This window comes from Ostrinia nubilalis, chromosome 6 (assembly GCF_963855985.1).
Source record: "Ostrinia nubilalis chromosome 6, ilOstNubi1.1, whole genome shotgun sequence".
Taxonomy (NCBI): domain Eukaryota; kingdom Metazoa; phylum Arthropoda; class Insecta; order Lepidoptera; family Crambidae; genus Ostrinia; species Ostrinia nubilalis.
In genome coordinates, this window is record NC_087093.1 from 16,790,177 (window position 1) to 16,811,988 (window position 21,812).

The 21,812-nt window shown below is 36.8% G+C and overlaps 1 protein-coding gene across 2 annotated transcripts in view; it reads left to right on the forward strand.

Moving 5' to 3' along the window:
* LOC135072717 (muscle-specific protein 300 kDa-like) overlaps positions 1 to 21,812 on the forward strand; it is a 101,602-nt gene that overhangs the window by 50,278 nt on the left and 29,512 nt on the right. Inside the window, exon 1 of one of the 2 annotated variants that reach the window (XM_063966744.1) lies at positions 9,360 to 9,885. The exons of the other annotated variant lie outside the window; for it this stretch is intronic. Coding sequence (XP_063822814.1) covers positions 9,375 to 9,885 — 511 coding nt within the window. The 5' untranslated portion in view covers positions 9,360 to 9,374. Of the gene's footprint in view, positions 1 to 9,359; positions 9,886 to 21,812 lie in introns of those variants that run through there. 2 annotated transcript variants of the gene reach the window in all.

Sequence of the window (21,812 nt, forward strand, 5' to 3'; positions counted from 1 at the left end):
TAATGTTACATAGAATATTAATTTGCACTGTTAATTTAATAATAGGCAGTTTAAATGCAATTGAATAAGCTTTCCATCAACGATGCTTTACTTATCGCAATGTTATCAAATATGCGTGGGCTCTAAGCCCGGGCCATTTCTCGTGTGGGTAGTATAAGATATTACAAAGCCCATTTTCTGGTTTGCTTGGAAGTAACATTAAATTAGCAGAGTTATACTCGACATTAGGTGCGACAAAATCTTACTCCCGCGCTATAAATATAATGGTATTTAAATCACTTATATGTATTATCACATTCATGTAAATAATAGGTTTGAGAAACTTATTATGTGTTCTGTTTACATAATAATGTTACACTTTTCCGAAGTAGTTAGGTACAGTTGGTAGATAAATGCCTATCTGAAGACAATCGTAGACTGTGGACATTCGGTTTCGAGTCGAAATCGTGATTGCTTTCTTTACCTCGTCCCCAAATACGTATTTTATTTCTTTAAACCTATAACTTTGAGAAATGCGTTTACTCTGGTGGTTTTCATTTCCACTTGCACATGGGAATCTCACCTACCTTTGTCATGACCATCCTAGTGTCATAAGTTCATTTGGAAGTTTGGCGCCAGGTATCTATTTACATTATGATAAAAGAAATTTTATCTTCATGACCGTGACACTTAGAGCAATATTATTACTGGTGTGTGACAAACAAGCAGTAAACAACTCCAATCTACGGAACAATCGCGCTGGATGACGTCAGTTGCGTCTGAGTTATTGTATTTTATCTCCAAACAGATTTTCTTTTGTGTTTTTTTGAGAATAGCTTCACTTAGCATAAATTCTAAAGTACACTCAACATCAAATAAACCGCACCTTCCGCGACGCGAACTTTAAAGATTTTCTTCTGACAAAATCATGGTGCCCCAACAATATTGGTGTTATTTGAAAGCCCAATAAATATCCTTAAAGAAAAACACATTTAATTTCTAAATAAATGATTATCATATACCTACCATAAATGTGACTTGAAAGGAGACCTCACTTTGGGCTCACCTCTGGGATCAATTAGACCAAATTTTATGGTTATAAAACCAAATAATGATCACACGTATCCTCTTTAACAGATGGATACCGATTAATCCCAACTTAACAGTTTTATAGCCATAAAAGTTGGCTCAAGCGTAATAGCCCATTTTTTGAAGAAGTGACTCTGGATCCTTCTAAAGACACATTTTTGGGGTAAAAACCTTTCCTTTAATGAAATTAAGCTTAGAACTAGGCTTTTAAATGGTGCCAATATTGGTGAGAAGTGGGGATGCATACGTTTGAAAGTGCTTGTTGCGGGAGGTGCGATTTATTTGATGTTGAGTGTAGGTTTTAAAATAAATAAATATCTCTATGAGTTGGTTTCCTTCCTATTAGATTACACCTTCGTAGGCCAGTGGTCTCTGTTCCGAGTTCAATTTCAAAGTATGATCATGAACTTTCTGATATTCCACTAGTTCTGGAGTGTCTATTATTCATTAACTACTACTACGGCCTACCACCAGTGTTTCGGTAGATGAATGGTAGATGGCCTACCACCAGTTACTCATCTCAAGTCTCCCGACGACTTGACCCTCTTTTATCATGGTCCACGGATCAAGTCCTCGGCTTAATTTTTGAATATAATTTCTTCCGTCATCTGGGTCCCCCAATGTGCATAAAAGGTCTATTGTTATGACGATCATATGATGCTCGCTTCCATCTCAGGCCTAATTGACACATAGGGTGATGCAGGCCAAGATTTTCTTCTTTCGTCCACAACATTCTTCGAGCCCTTGAAGTAACTAGTCCAGCTAGGCTGCGCACGCGCCTACAAAGGGACAATGGGCGCGACCGGCCCGACTGGTAGTGTCAGGTTACTTGGCTCTTGTACATTTGTTTATGGCTTAGATGCGCAGAAGATAGTCTTGTGTAAATAAACAAAAGCCATTTTGTTAATGCTTGTTTTAATACTGCAATTTAAGATACTCAATACTTAAATATTTATTGCCAACTAAAATATTTATTGCCAAACACAATTTTGTAATTAAGTTTTACAATAATGGACCCTGACGGGCACGCAACTTAAGGGCTCGGAGAGAGGAAGTTTAAGATATTGCTACCAATCGCTAGTACTGTTTACCTCTATCCCTAGGTCTATAGAAAGTGGTGTTATAATATCTCCACTATCTATTTTAGATGTGTTATCTTATTGAAAACGTGTAGGATTAGAAAATATAACTCTACATTTCTACTACGTACAATGGCTCCGAACCAAGGAGAGACGACTTACCTCTCTAGTTATTTAGATATTAATTGGCAAAACATGTTAAACCTTAGTAGGTAACGCTGTAAATAAAGTCTGATAGTATATGAATGGTGTAAGAACTTTTGAATTAAACAGAATTTCAGTTCATTTTACCGAAACAATGCACAGTATGCGCACAAACTGCAAGGAATTCGCTGCATTATCACCACGCCCACCGACGTCTTATCAGTGGTTCTTATTTCTTATCAGTTAGAGTTGAAAATGCTTAAAGAATTTTACAAGAAAACTTGGCAAAGCTCTGGGGTCAACAGCCTCTCGATCGCCATGCTCGTACGTGCGGTCTCGCTGCGGCGATTTTTTGCAACATTCCACCACCCAGTTTGGAGTTTTGACATGAAATGCAGTAATGACGCAAGGAAATTAGTTCCAGGCTTAATCTAACAGGAATTTTGAATTTTATCGAACTTTAGTCACGGTTCTGACATCACAAATTTCTTTGTTGTTTGTCTGTCTGTAATTGGATTGCATCGTATAAACTATTACCACCCTTTTCCATGAAAAACCCAACAGTTAATAATACGAAAGTTTACTTATGTCGTACATTTAAATTCTTTAACAAAGTACTATTCCAAACACGCAACGAAAAGAGCTTTCCTACAATACTCATATTAAATCTATGAAATACGATCGATTGTGTTGTCAAACGATCGTAAATAATTCGGCGTAGCTAGACCGAGTCATTTCCCTTGCTAATTGTCCGCAGCCCGCAAGAGTGTACTCTGTTATTTGCATTCATTACTGCAACATACTCATCCTTTGATATCATAATATGTTAATCGCATTACATTGTGTTTAAAATTGAAATAATATCTCTCAATGGTAAATTAAACTTCGAAGGCCGCAATACAATATAGTTTTGTTGTTGGTTTGGAATGAAGAAACAAGTTTCTCTGTGTCTCTCATATCTTCTGTGTCTGTCAGTTAAGAAGACTATGATCAGTAGGCAAGGTCTGTCCCTGTCCATAATTCATCCTCAATCATCGTTATCAAGTAAAACGTAGCAATTCTAGGTTAAAAAAAAAATCTCTTTTCAGTCGTTACACTCTTGAAAGAGCAAAGATGTCGTCTCATGAGTTAAGTTTGGATATTGCTCGCCTTAAAATATCTCCATCTATCCACCTAGTCGTTCTAAATATGGCTTCTCTACATTCCTGAGATTATAAAGGGAGATTCTGTCGCATTGTGTGTAGCTTCCGGGCTTAATAAGAAACCAACACCCAGTATGACTCGATTTTGTATGTAGAGCCGTTGCGAAACTATTTTTTTGTTTTAAATAAATTATGTATGTGTAAATTAAATTAAATTCATTGAAACCAACACCCAGTATGACTCGATTACAAAATGTAGAGCCGTAGCGAAACTACTTTTTTGTTTTAAATAAATTATGTGTGTGTAATTAAATTCAATAGCTTTTAGAACACTTCATCAGTAATAAGCACACACTTAAGTGCTTGTAATGTTTGCCTAGATTGGGTCAAGGTTCTTCAGCTTTCTGCTTTACCATATTTATTTATAGTTTCGTGCGTGTCTAACTAAGCATTGAATCTGTTTGCATGGATATGTTTGTCTGTATATGAAATATTAATCATAATTATGTCGTCATTATCGTGGAATTCGGAAAGTTTGAGTTTATTTTTAGATTCTATAAATTCCGAGTTATATTTAGATGGTCTGATCAAGTTTGTGAATGAAGGTGAATATAATGGATAACTTCACCTTTCTTTAGGTCTGTTAAATAAGCAATGAAGTATTTTTCAGTTCTTTCTGGTGTAATTCGAACTCAAATAAACGTAACAACTAAAATATTGCTGAAAATGTACTGCGATTCAACTTCTTTTGTTGAAGAACTTAGACTTGGTTTTATTCTAAAATATTTTAGTCCCGTTCTACATAAATGCAGACACTAAAATTCAATTTTCCTGCTAGTCTCTCAAAATTTATGATCGTGACTCTTCTTCTTCTCATTCCTATGATAAGTTCTTTTCCTTCATAAAGCTCCTTATTTTTCTATCCATGAATATAATATCCCTCACGTATAAAACAATGGAGCTATAATTTCTATAGATGAAGCCACTGACAATAACTAGTGCATCATAAATCTTAGCCTTTAAGGACTGACAGTTGGCCGGCCGCTACTGCCTTATATGTAAAGGTAAATAAGAAACCTATTTAAGTATAATACCTAAGTAGATATGTCTGCGAATCGTGATTATAGCTAATGCTATAAATCAATGAGTAAGACATGTCAGTGTTTGTTTGTATCATCTTAAGCATTCAACCTTCATCTGGCTTTTAAAACATTTTCCGTTTCAGCCAAATGACGTCCACTGCTGGACAAAGGCCTCCCCCAAGGTTTTCCATAGTGAACGGTGCTGCGCTGCCCGCATCCAGGCTCTTCCCGCGACCTTTACCAGATCGTCGGTCCACCTAGTAGGAGGCCTGCCCACACTACGTCTAATATAACGTGAAATCGTTACAGTTAGTCAAAATGAGTTTAAACCTACCTACAGATAAAGCTACTAGAATAAGTTTCCTAATCGCTCACGCTTATTTTGATGACCGTGTGGACCGGTAAGCTCACGAAAGACTACATGGACACCGGTTTAAATCCTGATAGGGGAAAACTTTAATATAAAATCTATTTGATAGGTAAGCTATGCTTAAAGTTATTGGTGTGATTGTTGCATAAATTCTCTAAGCATTGAGGGATAAAAAACATTTTAAAAGCTTTGGCCACACATAAATACTCTGGAATACAACGTACCAGATAAAAAAGCACACGAGAACTGCACAAACTTTGCAACACGTATATTTAAGATTAATTACCTACAATTTATAAGAGCGAAGACGCGAAATAGTCGCCTGTATCAAAAAGGATGTCTCAATAAGCTTTAGGCAAAAAGCTTTTGTGTAGGAGACAGTTTAAGAGCTTTTGCGTAAGCTCTAACGAGAGCGCGTCATTACAAAAGTTCGTTAGCGTTACTTTCTCTCCGTTTCATTCATCAATAGTTTCACAATGATTTATTAACCTATTCTTAGAATGAGTTGGGACTGCTATAAGATAGTTTGAAACATAAAATTTTGTAATTAAGATAAATCAAAACTATTGCATCTCATTCATTAATTTATTAAGTAACCTTTTGGAACCTTAATCGTACAAAAATGTAATGAACTCTACCAAACCTTTTATTTAAGACACAAGTTTTTGCTGAGTAAACATGCTCCATCTTAAAATTCATCATCACTGCCTCGTACTATCTGTTGAGATTGAGGTCAAACGTTAGACTCTGCTTAGTAAAAGATTTTCAAGTGAAAATATCCTAAAGAGATCTTTTACTAAGCAGAGTCTGACAACAACTACTACTTTAATAAGTATTAAACAATAATTTAACTGGGTTTATGTTTTTGATTATTGCTCTACAGTCTGCAAAAAATATTTTTATTTGTTTTGACCCTATCACTTTCACTGAAGCAAAGGTATCATTCTTGGTGTTATGTAGGGTTGTATGTAGGTCACCACCGTCTGTTGCGCAGCTCCCTAAGGGACTCACATCAGGCCCTTGGTCAGACAGAGATGGGTGCACCAAATACAAAGGGATAGAAAGGGACAACATACAATTACAGCTGATTTTCATCAATTCTCGGTATGCCCCGAAATTAGTCGAATTGCGTCGGAAGTGTTACGTTTTGATGAATGAATGGAGTAGTTGTTAACAATGAACTCATGGAAAATTTCAACGTGTACCTTAATTACGTGTACATTCGGTTAATTGAAAATAAATATTAAAAATCTTGTCATCAGTTACATTTTTATAGATTTCGTCGTTACTTTTGTTTGTAAGAGTTAGGTGAAAATCGTTTAATAGATACGACGAGTATGTGTGGCTTAGGATTTTGAATAATATTTAATGAAGCCTTATCTATAGATGGTTACAAACTTAAAGCAGGTGGAAATTCTAATCATGAGGACAATTATTATGTTACATGCATTTACAGCAGTTACAGCATTGTTGTGTTCTGGCAGTTAGAGGTAAGATAGCCAGTTCCTCCGTGGTTGAGGATTCCGGGTGAAGCTCGCTTCCACCTTCGGCCTGATCGTCATTTACCATCAGGTGAGATACAGGTCAAGAGCTTCCTCGTTGTGGATAAAAAACAAAAAAAAAACATTAAAATAATTAGTATCCATCTGGGACAAAAGCTACGTATGATTGTAGCTCTAGCAATCACGAAATGAAATGTCAAATATAACACAGTCAACATCTGACGAGAGGTAAAAGCGGCTTTAAAGGGAAACAATACTGGCAGTGTACAAGCGCTAGACGTTGCCATGGGACTGAAAATACCTTTCACTACTAGAATAATAGAAAGCTAGCCATCATGGATTGGACCTACCGCGACGACAGGCTGTAGCTAGAGTAGGTACAACAGAGCAAACTACCATAATAAGTCACTAGAACTCCGACTGATTTTAGACCTATGTCCATTAGTCCATATTGTATAGGGGGAATTCGTTATTTTACCGTAGAATTTTCTTACGTAAACTAAGTAGGTACATAACCTAGATGTAACTTGAGAAGAAATGATGGGATCTACACACATTGTACCTCTTATAAAGTTTTATGCATTATAAGATAAATATGTAATTCTTCTGCAACACTAAATACCCAAATCAAAATTGGATAGGAAGTTTAAATCGTGCGTTAAAACGATAAAAATATAATACAGTGTGCATTAGTAAAAAATTATCAACGACGTCAACAACTTATTGAAGAAATTTCATATCAGGACAATGAATACCCACACATTATGAATATAATTACAATGGTACATTATCTGAATCTGCTTTCAATATATCATGTCATGGAGCAGCCGAATAATGCTTAATATCCAGGTCAAAGTACTGTATGGGGATTTGTTGTCATGGCAACTGAATCAGTTATTAACTTATTAGTCATCAACAAAATACTTTGATCCTGCGTTATGGTGAAGTTATGGTGAATAAGATACCCTGGATGACGCTAGATGTGAATTGGTCTAAGATAATGGATTTCCTACCTTGTCTATTTTATTTATAAATAGGTATAAGTATAGAACTTTCATCCTATTTAGAAAATGAGATGGTATGTTTTGGTAAATATTGGAATTATTGATAGCGCTCCAAGAAAAGTTTTCAGTGACATCGAATTTTCGAAAGGACATAATTTAACCCCAATCTTATCTGATGTTACCTTCATTAATATTTATTGGTTAGTTTGAATACTATGGTGGTGGATAAAAAACCCCTCACATCTATTGTTATAAGTTGAAACAATGAAAAAACAACGTAAATATGCTACTCTACTGCTACTGTGTAGGTAGGTGCATCATACATTTTTCATCAGCCACTTTTCATTCGATCCGATCACTTCCGTGACTACCCGCCATAAAGTCCTTGTTTCAGGACTTGATTAGGGTTACAGGGGGCACAGTGACACACGGGGTACAGTAAAACAAGTTTAATATTTCTACCTCTTTTTATCAATTTATTTTTACTGGCCACACTGCTTTATTAAGCGTTTGCATTGCCATCTTGGTGCAGTTGTCTTTTCTCAATTTGAAAGCTGCCTGTTGAATTCTTGCAAAAAAACTGATTTTTAAAAGTAATTCGTATCTTTTTTCACGAAAAAGATTTCGATTTTATTAGTACACTGTTTACCAAAGGTATGTATGGCTATTTTTTTAATAATCCTTGCATATTTCTTGTAATATTGACATCAGACGAAGGCCGGTGTTTATAACCTAAAGAATGTTATATGTTTTTGTGTTATTGAAGGGGGTCATGGGGTACAGTGAAACGGGGCACAGTAAAACATGTTTCAGTGTAAGATAAGTTTTTTGTTTTTAGAAAACACCACAATGGTTCGTAACCGGAAAAGAAAAACGGATATAGATAGGGCTTCCTAATGAAGCAGATATGAACTTATGAGAAGCAGAAAATCTGAAAAATTTTAATTTTAGCACATTGTATAGGTATTTCAAGAAAAAAAAGGAAAACCGAGAAGAAGAGGGACAGGTCGTGCGATATACGCCCAACTACAAAGTGCGAAGAGTGTTTACGGACTGTGCCCCAATCTGTTTCATAGTACCCCTACCCTAGTTTTATTGTACCCCAGATCTGGGGCACAGTAAAACAAAAAATTGATCTCGAAAAAGTGCCAATAATTTGAGATTACCTATAGAAACATGTAGTTTGATATTGTTGATTATTAAAGGGATAGCTAATGTAAATTTTCTTGAAAAGAGTTTATTAAAATAATAAGATATTTTGTTTCTATGAACAAAAAACGTTTTTTTGTTTCATTGTGCCCCACCTTACCCTAATAACAGCTCATAAAAAGGAACAGGGTAAATTCAGCTCTACATATTAAGGAAAACATTTGGAAATCCAATGAAGATTATCATCCGTAGTATGACTGTTACAGGAAACCTATGTTCAGTGTTATTATGATATAGGGATAAGTAATAATTTGGATTTATTAATGAAAAAGGGTGGACTTTGCTAGAACTTAAAAATCAATAGCCAATTACAAACTGAATCACAGATAAGATAAGAATAATGAAAATATTGTAGAGAACATTACATGGTTTATTTACCTTGACAACGAAACGATAAGGAAAAGATAACACTGAAATTATTTTGCTACCGGCCAATCTTAAAATTTGCGATACAAGGCAATACATGAAACCAAATAAAATAAATTTCAGTAGGAGTATGTTAGATAGAGAACCGTCGAGAACCGTTTTACAAAATTAAACTTTGCTGTAAGTTACATAAAGATCCATTTGCGCTCGAAAGGCTTTGCGGGTCGGCTGCCAGAGTACCAGGGCGGCAGCAACGCTCGAGAGATCGCAACAGCCACCGGAGGCTTCGCCGAAGCTCGTCTAGCCCTCGTCTACAAGCGCACGTGGCTGCGCCGGCGTACTGCGCTGCATCGCCGGCCCGCGGCCCACAGTATCGAGCGAGCCTCCGCGCAGGACGGTCATGTTGCCATGTCTGACGGCCGCGACTCACCGTCGCAAGCCGGTCTCCGCGACCGCGTATCCTTCTTCGAGAAAGTATGGACAGGACAAGCCGGCCACGACACCGTCGACGCCGCCATCGACGTCGACGACATCGAGCGCCGCATAGAACAGCGCAAGAGGCGCCCCGAATCCCCCAGGATCGAAGTTAAACTTAAGCAAACTCGTGACACTGAATCTCCGAGCAAAAGTTATGAGAGTACATTCCCTAATTTGAAGTTACGTCATGTGGAGCCGACGGAGGAGGTGGAACGCTTCGAGAGGCAGGTCGAAGAGGGCGATCTTGCCTCTGGGATGCGTTTCGTCAAATTCGAGCGGGTAGTTGTGAAGAAAACTGTGTCGGAGAGCCGGCAGGAGCGCGCCGAGTCGCCGCAGCACGAGTGGTACTCGGAGTACAAGCACCAGGCGCTGCACACAGCTCCTCGCAAGGACTACATGAGGAGCAAATCGGAATATGACTCACACATCGCAGAAATTCGCGGTGAGTTGCACTAGTTATGCTAATATTTTGCGTTTTGAATCAAAATATTGAAACTTTGATAAAAAAGAAAAAAAGACGGAATGAAGTCGGTCCGGAACACGTCGATATTCGGCCACACTTTATTATTAAGGTTAAAGGGTCGCGGCGGCGACCTTGTCCGTAAAAAGATGTAAACAAAGTTACACAACACCCACTTATAAAAGTTGTAGTAGGTTATCATTAACTACAATTACAAGAAAATAATGATAAAGAGTATGAATTTAGCACACTGATGCAAGCAAAGTACTTGGTTGTAGAGAAGTAAAATAAAAATACTTAAACCAAAAACGTGAAAATTAAGACCACTTTAGGACAAAAATTACAAAGTATGTATTACACGATGTATCTTCATTAGTTGACAAACAAGAAGGGAATCTCCGCTGAGAGCGAGATGAAATCTGATAACAAAGGTCGTTGAATTGTTATAATAGTGATAATGTAACACCTGTGTAAGACCTATCGATATCAAGGACATACAGCTACCGGCTGATGAAGATTTAACTGACCTATGTTTCCATAAACATTTAGGCAAAAAAATTAAATGATTCATAAAAAATGTATTGAAAAAAATTAAAGAAAGTAAAAATTAAGGAACTAGCAGATCCACGTTTGAAGTACTTACCTATTACTCGTATGTAATAAATAATATGTTTTATTTTCTTTATCTGTTTATTCGTGCATGAATCATGATACAAAATCTACAATTTTCACAATTTTATCGCTTTATTCGTATTTTTCAGACTGGCTTTTCCAATTGTATTCTTATGAGTGGAGAGAATCTAAATGCTTTTAATAAAGTCTCGTCTTTATGCAGCTAAAAATCGTTTATTTAAATATGTATTACATAACGGACATCATAAAATTATCTTGGTTCCTTGTGTACCAGATTTATGCATTTTTAAGCATTGAAAGCATAATCTCCGACGCAGTAGGACTTAAGATTGGCTATCTAAAATGCATTCTTTGGTCCCATAAAAACTAAGGTGTATAATGTTTATCTGTTAATAGGTTAATTTGTGATATATCATTAGCACTAATTGCGAAGAACGATGATAGATTTTGCAATATCGCTGTAGTTCTTAAGGTTTGGTGAGAAGGGTCAGTTTTGTATGCAAAAAACTGTTTGTACTCGGATATCTTATCGTTAATACTTCAGTCGAGCGCAGCGATAAAAAAATTGCACCTGTAATTGGGTGTAATGGCTGGTGTTTTTCTTTGCAAATATGTCTACACCTTCGTTGCGTGTGCGGTGCGTTATTAGAGTGTTCCCCATCATTAAGCCTATAATTAATTAGACTAATATCATATCTGAGCTTTGGATCTGTCTGCGCTGATTTATCTCCCGGTTAAACTGCAAAGCCGCCTCTATCTATCAGTCAAAACCTCTTCCGACAGTTAATATTATTACTTCAAAAACAATTGAACTCCAAACGAAACATATTAGACTCTACATAATATTATTTAGCGTCATTTATCTTTGTAGAAGTTATTCATATTGATAAGAATTTACCGGCAATGGCAATATCTTATTTCATAATAATAAACATTTTCGTAGTGGTGTCTTGGCTCAAAACTGTTCCCAGCTTAATTAGGAAATTGCGATTTGATTATCTGAAAAGGAGTACAAATTCGTTCTAAAGTCTAGTTAATTCCAGACACGTAAATCAAACATAATATTCAATCATTAACTTAACAATAATAAATATTAAATACATAATTTATGCACAGTAACCCATGAATGCGTCGTCTAAATATATTGTTTCCGCTCGCAAGCAATCAGTTGTAGGAAAAACAGTCGTTTTATGTGTTTTTGCAATTGATCGTGAAGTCACGTGACGGGTGATGTCATTAGGTCATTACGGCGTTAATTGACGACGGGAATCATCACGGGCTTTAACTGGATTGATTAACACATTCTGGCTGAATAGGGAAATTATCTACACTAAAAAGAGGTACAGTTTATGAGTTTATTTGTTGGAATAAATATCTGAAACTACTGCACTGATTTTGGAGTTTGCGGAACAATTTATTAACCGATATTGAAAATGCTTTCACCGACAGAAAGATGGGTAGTACGACATTTTTGAGTGACAGAGGCTTTAAAGTCTACGCAGGCAAGCCCTGTGCAGTAAATATTCTTGGATATTTCAAATCGTCGCCATCTAGTCCGGTCTCAACTTGATCAGTATGAGGAGTTTATGTAGATTTAACCGTCAAATGACGTGATGACAATGATGTCATTCTCATTGTCATATTAACTCCGCTTTAATTGGGCCTGATAATAACAATTACAGCTGTAATAACTCTATTAAATGAATAATTATTATCAGTAGTTAAGCGTTATCGATGTTTTTTTCTGTTTTTCCGTTCTTACTTTAAGGGTTTGTTTGAGAAGGTATTGATAGTTCTCTCAATTTGCAAGAAGAAGATACAATGCATAAATTTTAACTTTCCACTTTAAATCTATATATATATAATTAAAAATGAATTGCTGTTCGTTAGTCTGATTAAAACTCGAGAACGGCTGGGCCGATTGAGCTGATTTTGGTTTTAAAATATTTGTCGTAGTCCAGGGTAGGTCTAAACGGTGAGCAAATAAGGAAAAATTGCAATGTCTTATTTATTGCCTTTAAGGTGGAACAGAGTGGGAATAAAATCGGCACCTTACCAATTAACTCTCTATTGACTCTATTAACATTTTGCACATGAGACAAGGTTCAGTACTTCAGTTCAATTACAATTGTACCTGTGCGCACGCGCCGGTGCGTCGCAAGTGGTACTTACTCGCCTGACTGAATCTTCATATGTGAGAATAGTCAGAATCATATAAAAATATCACTTGAACAGTCATATCTTTCGCGTAAAAATTTCGTTTACATTAACATTTAATCTGATTGTGGTTACCGAAGCACATTTTCTTACAAAATCATAACCTTTAGACCTTGTGCTCATAGGTATTTCCTTCAATTACAAACCTACTAGATATAGCTTTAGCCTATTTTCTGAGCTGAGCTTTATGTCTATTATGGATATAATTCCACGAGTCATTCGGAAATGGACACTAAATTCTTAAAAGATTTTTCCAAGATTAACTCGTTTCTCCATAGTTATCTGCATCCGCATTCACCGCCATAGCTTAGCGAACCGATCGGCCATCGGTGTGACCGCAAAATGGGCCGCAGCCACTTTACGGCGCAGTTACGGTAATGCCCCGGTTCTCGCCGCATGCGCACCCTAGCCACAAAATAAGGAGAGAACAGAACTCAAACTTTACGCCAGTATTTATAAACATTACTGTGAGGTCTTACAGTGCGCGTGGACGCACATGGTGACACACAAACCAATGACTGTGCGTTCGATTTGCTGATTCACTTAAGCAAGCATCGTTTGCGAATACGGGCGTTACTCTTCTCAGCAAGAGCTGATAATAATGTTGTTCCAAAGTGGTTTTTGAAATCTCGGAGCTTGTCACCAAGTAGAGCAAGTTATTTGGGACTTGTTTAAGTGCCTTGACTGATAACTTTGCCGTTGATACTTGACTTGACTGATAAACAATTTGAATTTGGATGCAAGGGCGTTAGAGTAACGCATGTATCAGACATGACTCATCGTCATCATCACCAGGTTATCAGTATCCTCTGCAGGAGAACGAACACCCTTGTTTACCAAGGCAAATGCAGGATATGACGCTCCACACCCAATTTTGTTGTTGACGGACAAGTGTAATAAAAAATAAATAAGGTCTCATTATTTTTTTGTCCTTTGGCCTGTGCCATTACGTTATATTATGCGGGAAATTGATCAAACACGCACAGCGAAGTATGGGCAACACACGGCGAAACGAAAAAATCTGCGTGTTTATACTATGTATCTCATTCGAGCAATTTCCCTCACATTGCAACTGCGCCATAACAAGAGCTTCGACATGAGCTCCCCTGGCTTACCTGGAAGTCTTTAAATAGACTTCGGACGCAGGTTGGCCGTAGTAAGAACAATCTGGTCAGGTGGGGATTCTTGGATGGCTTAAACATGGAGTGCAGGTGCGGTTTTGTTCCCCAGTCGATGAAGCACCTGATGTCGTGCCCTGAGTGCCCAAGCAACTGCACTCAGGAGGGTTTGATGAGTGCTGCTGATAACGCCACTCTTGTGGCGGAGTTTTGGCACGGTTTTGGGCTGACACTGTGTAGGTTTGTTGTCGACACGAAAAGAAGAAGAAGAGCTTCGAGACCAAAATGCAATAAGCTAGACTTCTGCACTCTCTATATTTAGTGCCATGGTGTCGGGTAGCTGACGTTTGACCGCAGCGCGCGCGCACTTCGCGCGGTCGCAGCCTAATGGCTTGTGACAACAGCTCGGGGCTTAATGAATGAATGCACGCTGCACATTAATAAGATCTAATCAATCAGGTCGCTTTATTGGCATCGGGCACTGATCTGATGCCATTTTACAATTTAAAAAAAAATCTACCGAATTGAGAACTTCCTCCTTTTGTTGAAGTCGGGAAGTTTTTGTTTGTTTCGCAGGAAACGGCCTAAGGTCACAATATCATGTGTCATGCTGGTAGTTTTCCGATATTATTCAACAAGTCAAGTTGGTTGTAAGGAATACTATTCCTCGTGGCTGAAAAAAAGGCGAATCCTAGATGTAACATATCAATTATCCTGCAGCTATTGAACTATAGCCTATTAGGTTGGTTTGCACCATCTTACTTTAACAGTTAACAAACGTCAAAAATCTGTCAAACTCCATACAAAATCGGTTATCGTTAAAGTTACCGTTAAAGTTAGATGGTGCAACTCAAGAAATCACAATAATACCAACAAAAAAGAACTTTTCGAGCCAAATGTTGGTCTTTAAAATACTACATATTTTAATTCCTTTCAAGTAAGTAAAATCAGTTATGTAAAAGGTCCTGACTTGGAAATGAACCTTTTAAGGCAAATCCTCGCATCAATTGATAACTAACTCTCGCGAAACGTGACAGTTTCAAGTTGGTACAAGATATAAGTATGACATCATAGCGACTATTCTCGGGCGTGATGTTAACGGCTTGTTATCACCTCCCGTATCGAACCATTTCATTTGACCTTGCCATTGCTTTGATTTTGTTTCATAATGTTGTACCTAATTACTGTTACGACGATAAAGTTACTAATTAGGTACTTGATCTTGGGATACTACCAATTATTTGGAGATAATTTTCCTTTCCTGAATATGTTTTGTAGATATAAAGATCACAGCCCTTATTATTCCCATTTGACACTTGTTTAAAAAAAATCACCTCCAATAATTTAAGTAATAAATCGACTTAAAGCTAAACTATTTATTACAAACACCAATATAAGAAAACTGGATTTAAGAGCCAATTAATGTCCTATGTTTTGAGAAGTTTTAACATGTTCTTGTTCTATTAATCTAGAGCTGTCAAAACTGACCCCTGACCTTTTCTGATGTAATAATAATTTGACGCTACAATGATATACGAGTAATAATAGAAGTCCGAGGTGACATCTCAATGGAATAATATAATGATTTTCAACAATTGACGCTCCATGGGAATAACGTAGCGAGGCCCTAGGGACGAATCCGGAATTCCAGTACAATCGGCTACAAGTGTTTCATGATATAATTGACAAGCAGTAAAGTCGTAGGATCGTATTTGACCTTCATTGCAATTTAGACAAATTATCGGTAAAATGTCAATTTATATTTTGCGTAGAGTCATCATCATTATCATCTTTTCAGCCATAGGACCCATTTCTGAACACAGGACTTCCTCAATGATTTCCATAATGGCCGGTTGGTAGCGGCCTGCATCCAGCGCCTTCCTGCTACCTTTATGAGGTCGTCGATCCACCTTGTGGGTGGACGTCCTACGCTGCGCTTTAACGCAAAACGTTAACATTTAATTGCGAAATTAGGAGACGATACGTAGGTACGGATGCAGTTTTCACAGAGAAAATCTGAAATTTGAAAATTATAAATAACTTGAAAAAATCGAACTGCCTAAGGCGGGAATTGAACCCACGAATCTGAAATGTTCTTATCTGATGTCGTCTTTCTCCCTCATCGTAGGACGCTATATTAATTAACGACCTATAGAGTAATTAATACGAGCATGATCGATGACTCGATATTGTTTAACTGAGCCTCTGGGGAGTCGCTCATCAACTTAAGTTAACACGTTACACACACACACAGCTTAGTTTAATTAACATCTTCGCTTTATTCTTGGTACGTCTGGCGAATTATTATTTGATAAACAAATAATTCTGTAAGTGCCAGACGACGCGTTTGATTGTTGTTAATAAAGGGACAGATGTTTTAATGAGTGTTAATCTTATTCAAGAAATGGCAGAGCTTTTGACAAAACTTCTACTTTTACAGTAGCGCCAGCGAACTGAATTTGGGGACCAACAAGTGTTTGTTGGTCCCCAAATTCATTTCGCTGGCGCTTTACACAGATAGCGGCCGATTTATACTTATTGCTTAACGATTCGTATTTGAGTTATATTTACAAAGTCTCTTTCATGTACATACGAGTATTTTCTACTGATAGATTCAATATATGGACAGAACAACTCGCCAAATTGTGACCATTTATGGACATACAATAAATTACGCAAACGACTATTATGCAATACCAATATCCATCGTATTTAATATCTGCTTAGCACTTTAAGCGTTCAAATAAGTTTAATTTTGCATACATAATTAACACAATTTTTTGTCTAGGTTTTTTTTCAATTCGCAACTTTATTTTTAAAACAATAAGAAAAGTTTAGTTGTCCCAAGGTCTTTGTCGATTTAGTGTCAAAGCCCAACCTAAGGGTCTACGCGCCCACGCTTTTTCAGTTCCAGCGATGTTATTGCAATAAAATCTCATAAAACTAATTTTTGCAAATAGGCTTTTAAAAAGCACTTTTACACGTCCCAGTAGTAACCCTACCACTGCTTCGGGACAATAAATGGGCCAGTGCTGGGAAGAAGCAGCGCAAGAAACTCAGTCACTATTTGATACAATCGATGTTCTAGTAATTTTCCAGCAGCGCAGCTGTGTCGATTGTAAAACGCGCTTGCATGGGCCCTAAAGGCCTACAGATGTGAATGTGAATTCAAAATTTTATTTTATTTCGAATGGGTGAAATGCGTCATTACTTAAAAAGAAACGGATGTAGGATCGTAGCGCTGCTGCTTGTTTATAATAAAAATCGCGCAAAGTGGATTGGACTGCTGCTGACGTCACTATTTAGCAGCTTCTGTATGATTTTAAAGGGTTGAGTCATTTGGAATCTTACTTCGTTTTGTTGGTTAGGTTGGAATTATCTTTTTTCCTTGTGAAGAATAAGCCTCGAACGAAATTGGTGTAATTTTTGAACAATATTATGAATTCAACGAATCGACTTGATAACAAATGTTACATTTTCTACTGGTGTCGGCAATTTTTAATGGTAGAATAGACATGGAAACCAAGTTTTACCAAGTCTAAAATTCCGCATGTGTCATAATCTCCCCTGATGAAACGTTATAAGGTAAAATGGTGACTCCATGACTCACAAACTATCTATCTACCTACAAACTCGTAACCAGTAGACTCTGGAACTGAAACTCACTATCAACTTAGTTCAAGAGTTTACTCCAAAATACCTCAATTTCTCTTGAATCTCATGATAAGGATCATTTTTAAAAAATAGGTCATCTCGAAAATGGTGAATTGTAGCTAACATTATAATGTGTTAGCCATAGTTTCCCAAAACTGACCTTGCCTTCAGGACGCGTTGTACGCAGACTACAATGCTATTAGATATGCAAATAGATCTTCACGGCGCGTGAGCATGGAGAATACACTTGTTTCTGTCTGTCTGTTTTGAATACTGCCGGCTATATGGAAAACAGTTTTTCATAATAAATAGCCGGCTAGTTATTCAAAACCTCCTTGTTTGTCTGACTCTACATTAAGGGCATTTCTACTGTACGGTGTATTTTTTCTCAATTCGGTGCTAAAATTTATATTTAGTTTTTTAAGTAGTTTCAATACAAAAAAAATAATGTTACTCCATTCTGAATGTAAAAATAGCATTGTCACTAAATATTGTGAAGTGGTTTATGAGAAATGTTAAGCATCGAATTGAGAGAGCACCGAATTGAGAAAATGAATCACGGAATTGAGAAATGAATCTCCAAATATAAAAATCGCTCCGCAAACTTAGAATTGATGACATTATGAAGAAATACCTAATGTATTTCAATAATTAATATAATAAATACTTAAAACGTTTTGATATCTGATTGCTGGTCTATTAGTTAGATGGTTCATTTTAGGTTTATGTGTCTGAAATACCAATGGAATAAAACAAAAATCCTAATCAACATGTTTAATTTTTTAATAAGGAACTATAATAAATTCTTAATTTTTATATATTATTTTAATTTTATTTAAATAAAACAAATAAATACATAACACAGGGTCTCTTTGTTTATTTATTCTTAAACTTAAACATAAAACAAATATTGCAAAACCCAAGAGCTAGATTGACTTGACACTATACCGAAGAAGATATTATATCGGACGTCAGTTTGTACACAATTAAAATGGCACTCAAATAGCTGAAATACAACAAGGCACCAGGTGTTACGGCATTATAGCTGAGCTTCGCCGGTACTAAAGGCTCTACAGAAGCAGTTCAATTCCGTCATTCTCGAAGAAAAAACGCCTCCGGCATGGCACAGAAGTGTGGTGATAGCATTATAGACTCATCTCACTTATGTGGCGTGTTTACAAGCTGTTTTCGAGAGTCCTTACGAATCATCTCGCTCGCAGACTCGACGACTTCCAGTCTTCCGAACAAGCTTGTTTCCGAAAAGGCTTTAGTACACACACAGGTACGCTACGGCAGATTATACAGAAGACCAAGGAGTCGCGATATCGGGGATGATATCGGAGTCATGGCCTCCGTAGAGCCTTTCAACAAGTGGGTCTCAAAATGAACATGGACAAGACAACAATCATGTCAAATGTCCGTGTTGCACCCACTCCTCTGAAGGTTGGAGACTACACTCGAAGTTGTTGACAATTGTGTATACCTGGGACAAGAGTCCAGATAGTTAGGTCCAACTTTGAGAAAGAGGTCTATCGCTGAATTCAACTCAGCTAAGCATCGATCGGGAAGCTTCGCTATTACGTCTGAAATACCGCAGCGTCTTAAGACAAAAGTCTTCTACCAGTGTGTGTTGCCAGTGATGGTGTATGGATGTGAAACTTGGTCGCTTACTATGAGCCTAATAAGAATCAGAAATGTGAATATCGGCAAGAGAACCAAAGTGACCGGCATAGCCCGTAAAATTGCATAAATCAAGTAGCAGTGGGCGGGGCACATAGCTCGTACAGATAATGTCTGTTGGGACTGAAAAGTTGTCGAGTGGAAACCACGGACCAGTGAGCAGGCACCCACTAGGTAGACCGACGATCTGGTGAAGGTCGAGGGAAGAACCTGGAAGAATTATTTTAATAAGATAGCAATAGCAGTGTATCTTTTTTTAATGAAACCTCAAAAAATTTGTTTTATTGTCTTCTGTCCAATGACTGGTAGTTCACCCTATTATTATGCTCTATTGATTTCATTATTATTTTAAGTTACACAAAAAATTTATAGCACAGTAAAAGTATCTATTTTCATTTAATATCAATTCGGTGTACGTGTTTTCTCAATTCGATGCCCCATATTCCGCGGAATTGAGATCCACGGAATTGAGGAAAAATCACATTTCATGAAATTACTCGAAAATATTATAAATTACAACGATTTCTACCAAACGTAATGGCAGATATCAGTTAAATACTTAATTAATTGAGCAGTAATCTCATTAAATACTTCATGAACATTATTAATATCGCACACCGGTTTGAGAAATGACCAGTGACCAAAAATTCTGAGTGATTTCAAACCTCTGAAAAATGCTCCTCAAAGCGACTGATCCCTCTTTTATACTGCTCGACCACTCGAGTGCAACTGCTAGTTTATGGGAATCAGGCGTGGGTGTTCGTATTGTGCGTTGTTAGTGATATAGGAGCACAAAAGTAAAAATCACGGAATTGAGGCACACACGTCGGACAAAATTTAAATGTGTTACTGTATTAAAACCCAAGGACTTGCAATAAAGAAACTCATTTATATAGCTTTATTAACTATCCCTTGTTCTGTGAATGTGGGTTTCATAATGGGGAAGTTATTATTTCAAAAGTTATGAAGCAAAAACGAGTAAATTCTGGAAACCGGACACTCCATTTTAGGCCAAATTCCGCCTTTTTTGAACTTTCGGATTTTTTCAAGGCGAAATGTAAAACCTGGCGGTCTTCTAAATATGCTCTCCATCAAGTCAAGAGTCCTATAAATACATGTGATTTTTTTCAAGTCCGTACTTCAATTTTAAAGGTACTTTTTTCGCCCCAGTAGGTCGATCGGTCGTCCCCGTAGAAATGCCCTTAACATAAACATACAAAATCAGTTTGAAGAACTGTTAAAACAATTTTTTTCTAATGTTAGATAGAGTGATAGTATCATCACATCTTTAACGTATCAAGGTAATTAATTAATATTTTTTTTATTTCGGTCTTCTAATGTAATTTTATGTGCATTCACCTGGAAAATCCTCTGGTAGGTATATTGAAATGAAAAGTTGTTTGTCATTACCAATTGGTATATTGAAATTGCTATAATTATCTTATTTGTAACCTTAATTACCCTGATAGAACTTTATTGTTGTTAGTGAGTGGTTTGAATGTTGTCTAAAATAACCAACCAACTAATTCCCATTCAACTCACCATATCGAATGCCGTGGCCTTGACCACGAGCGCACTCTACCGCGAAAAACAAAACACAACTAACAAGAATTTTATTGCACTGGTTTGTTATATTATTATCGTTTCTGGTTTTTACTTTTTCATATAGAACAAGAATTTGGTTAATAACGAAAACACTCTCATAGTGAGATATGCTTTTTTAAATTTCTATCTATTAAGTAAAATTATTAATTCAGCAGTGGACGTCCTATGGCTGAAATGATGAAGTAAAATTAAGCGATACTGTAAAGTATCCACAGTTGAACGTTGCTATTGGATCAAAATAATCCTTTGGCAGAATAGTATACCTATATTGTTTTCAGGAGGCAGGGAAAACATTTTCTTATCAATTTTGCGCTTTTCTTTTTAAAAATCCGTGCAACTTGCAAACATTATGCAAGCTTTATCTTTACTTATCATTAGTGCTTAAAAAATGATTTTTAAATCAAAGCGACATTATCTTAATTGATCGATTGTGTAGAGATATCGTTTGTTTATGTTTTTACTTTATTTTGAGTATCGATTTCAAACTGTGACATTAATCCAACTGCATACACATGCAGTGAGGACATGTAGGCATCTTTTTAAAAGGACTGCACTACCTATATCAAGCTCTAACGAAACCAGTTCGTAAATGCGAGTCCAAATTCGGCATTCGGCAACACTCTCCATTTCACTTGCGCGTGTAGCGGCGTCTCTGTCGGCTGCGCTTGCGCAACACGTATCTGAATTTGTGCACCTAAGCTGACTAAGGACGAGTATTGTAGAGTAACTTGTAGTCTCTGCCGAATCATTACTAGTATTGTGCACGCAAAGTTTGTGAGTTTGTTATTATGTTTCGTAGCCTTTTTAAAGCAAATTCCATAGGACAGATTTTTTTTCCATTTATTGATTTTAAATTAGAACAGATTACATTACAACATCATATAGTCTAAAATTTATAGGTGAGAAGAAAAGCTACTAAATAAAATTATAGAAAAAGCAAATAAAATTCTATAGTACATCTTTTGAAAAATTCAAAAGAACCTTGTGTAAGACTAATACAGT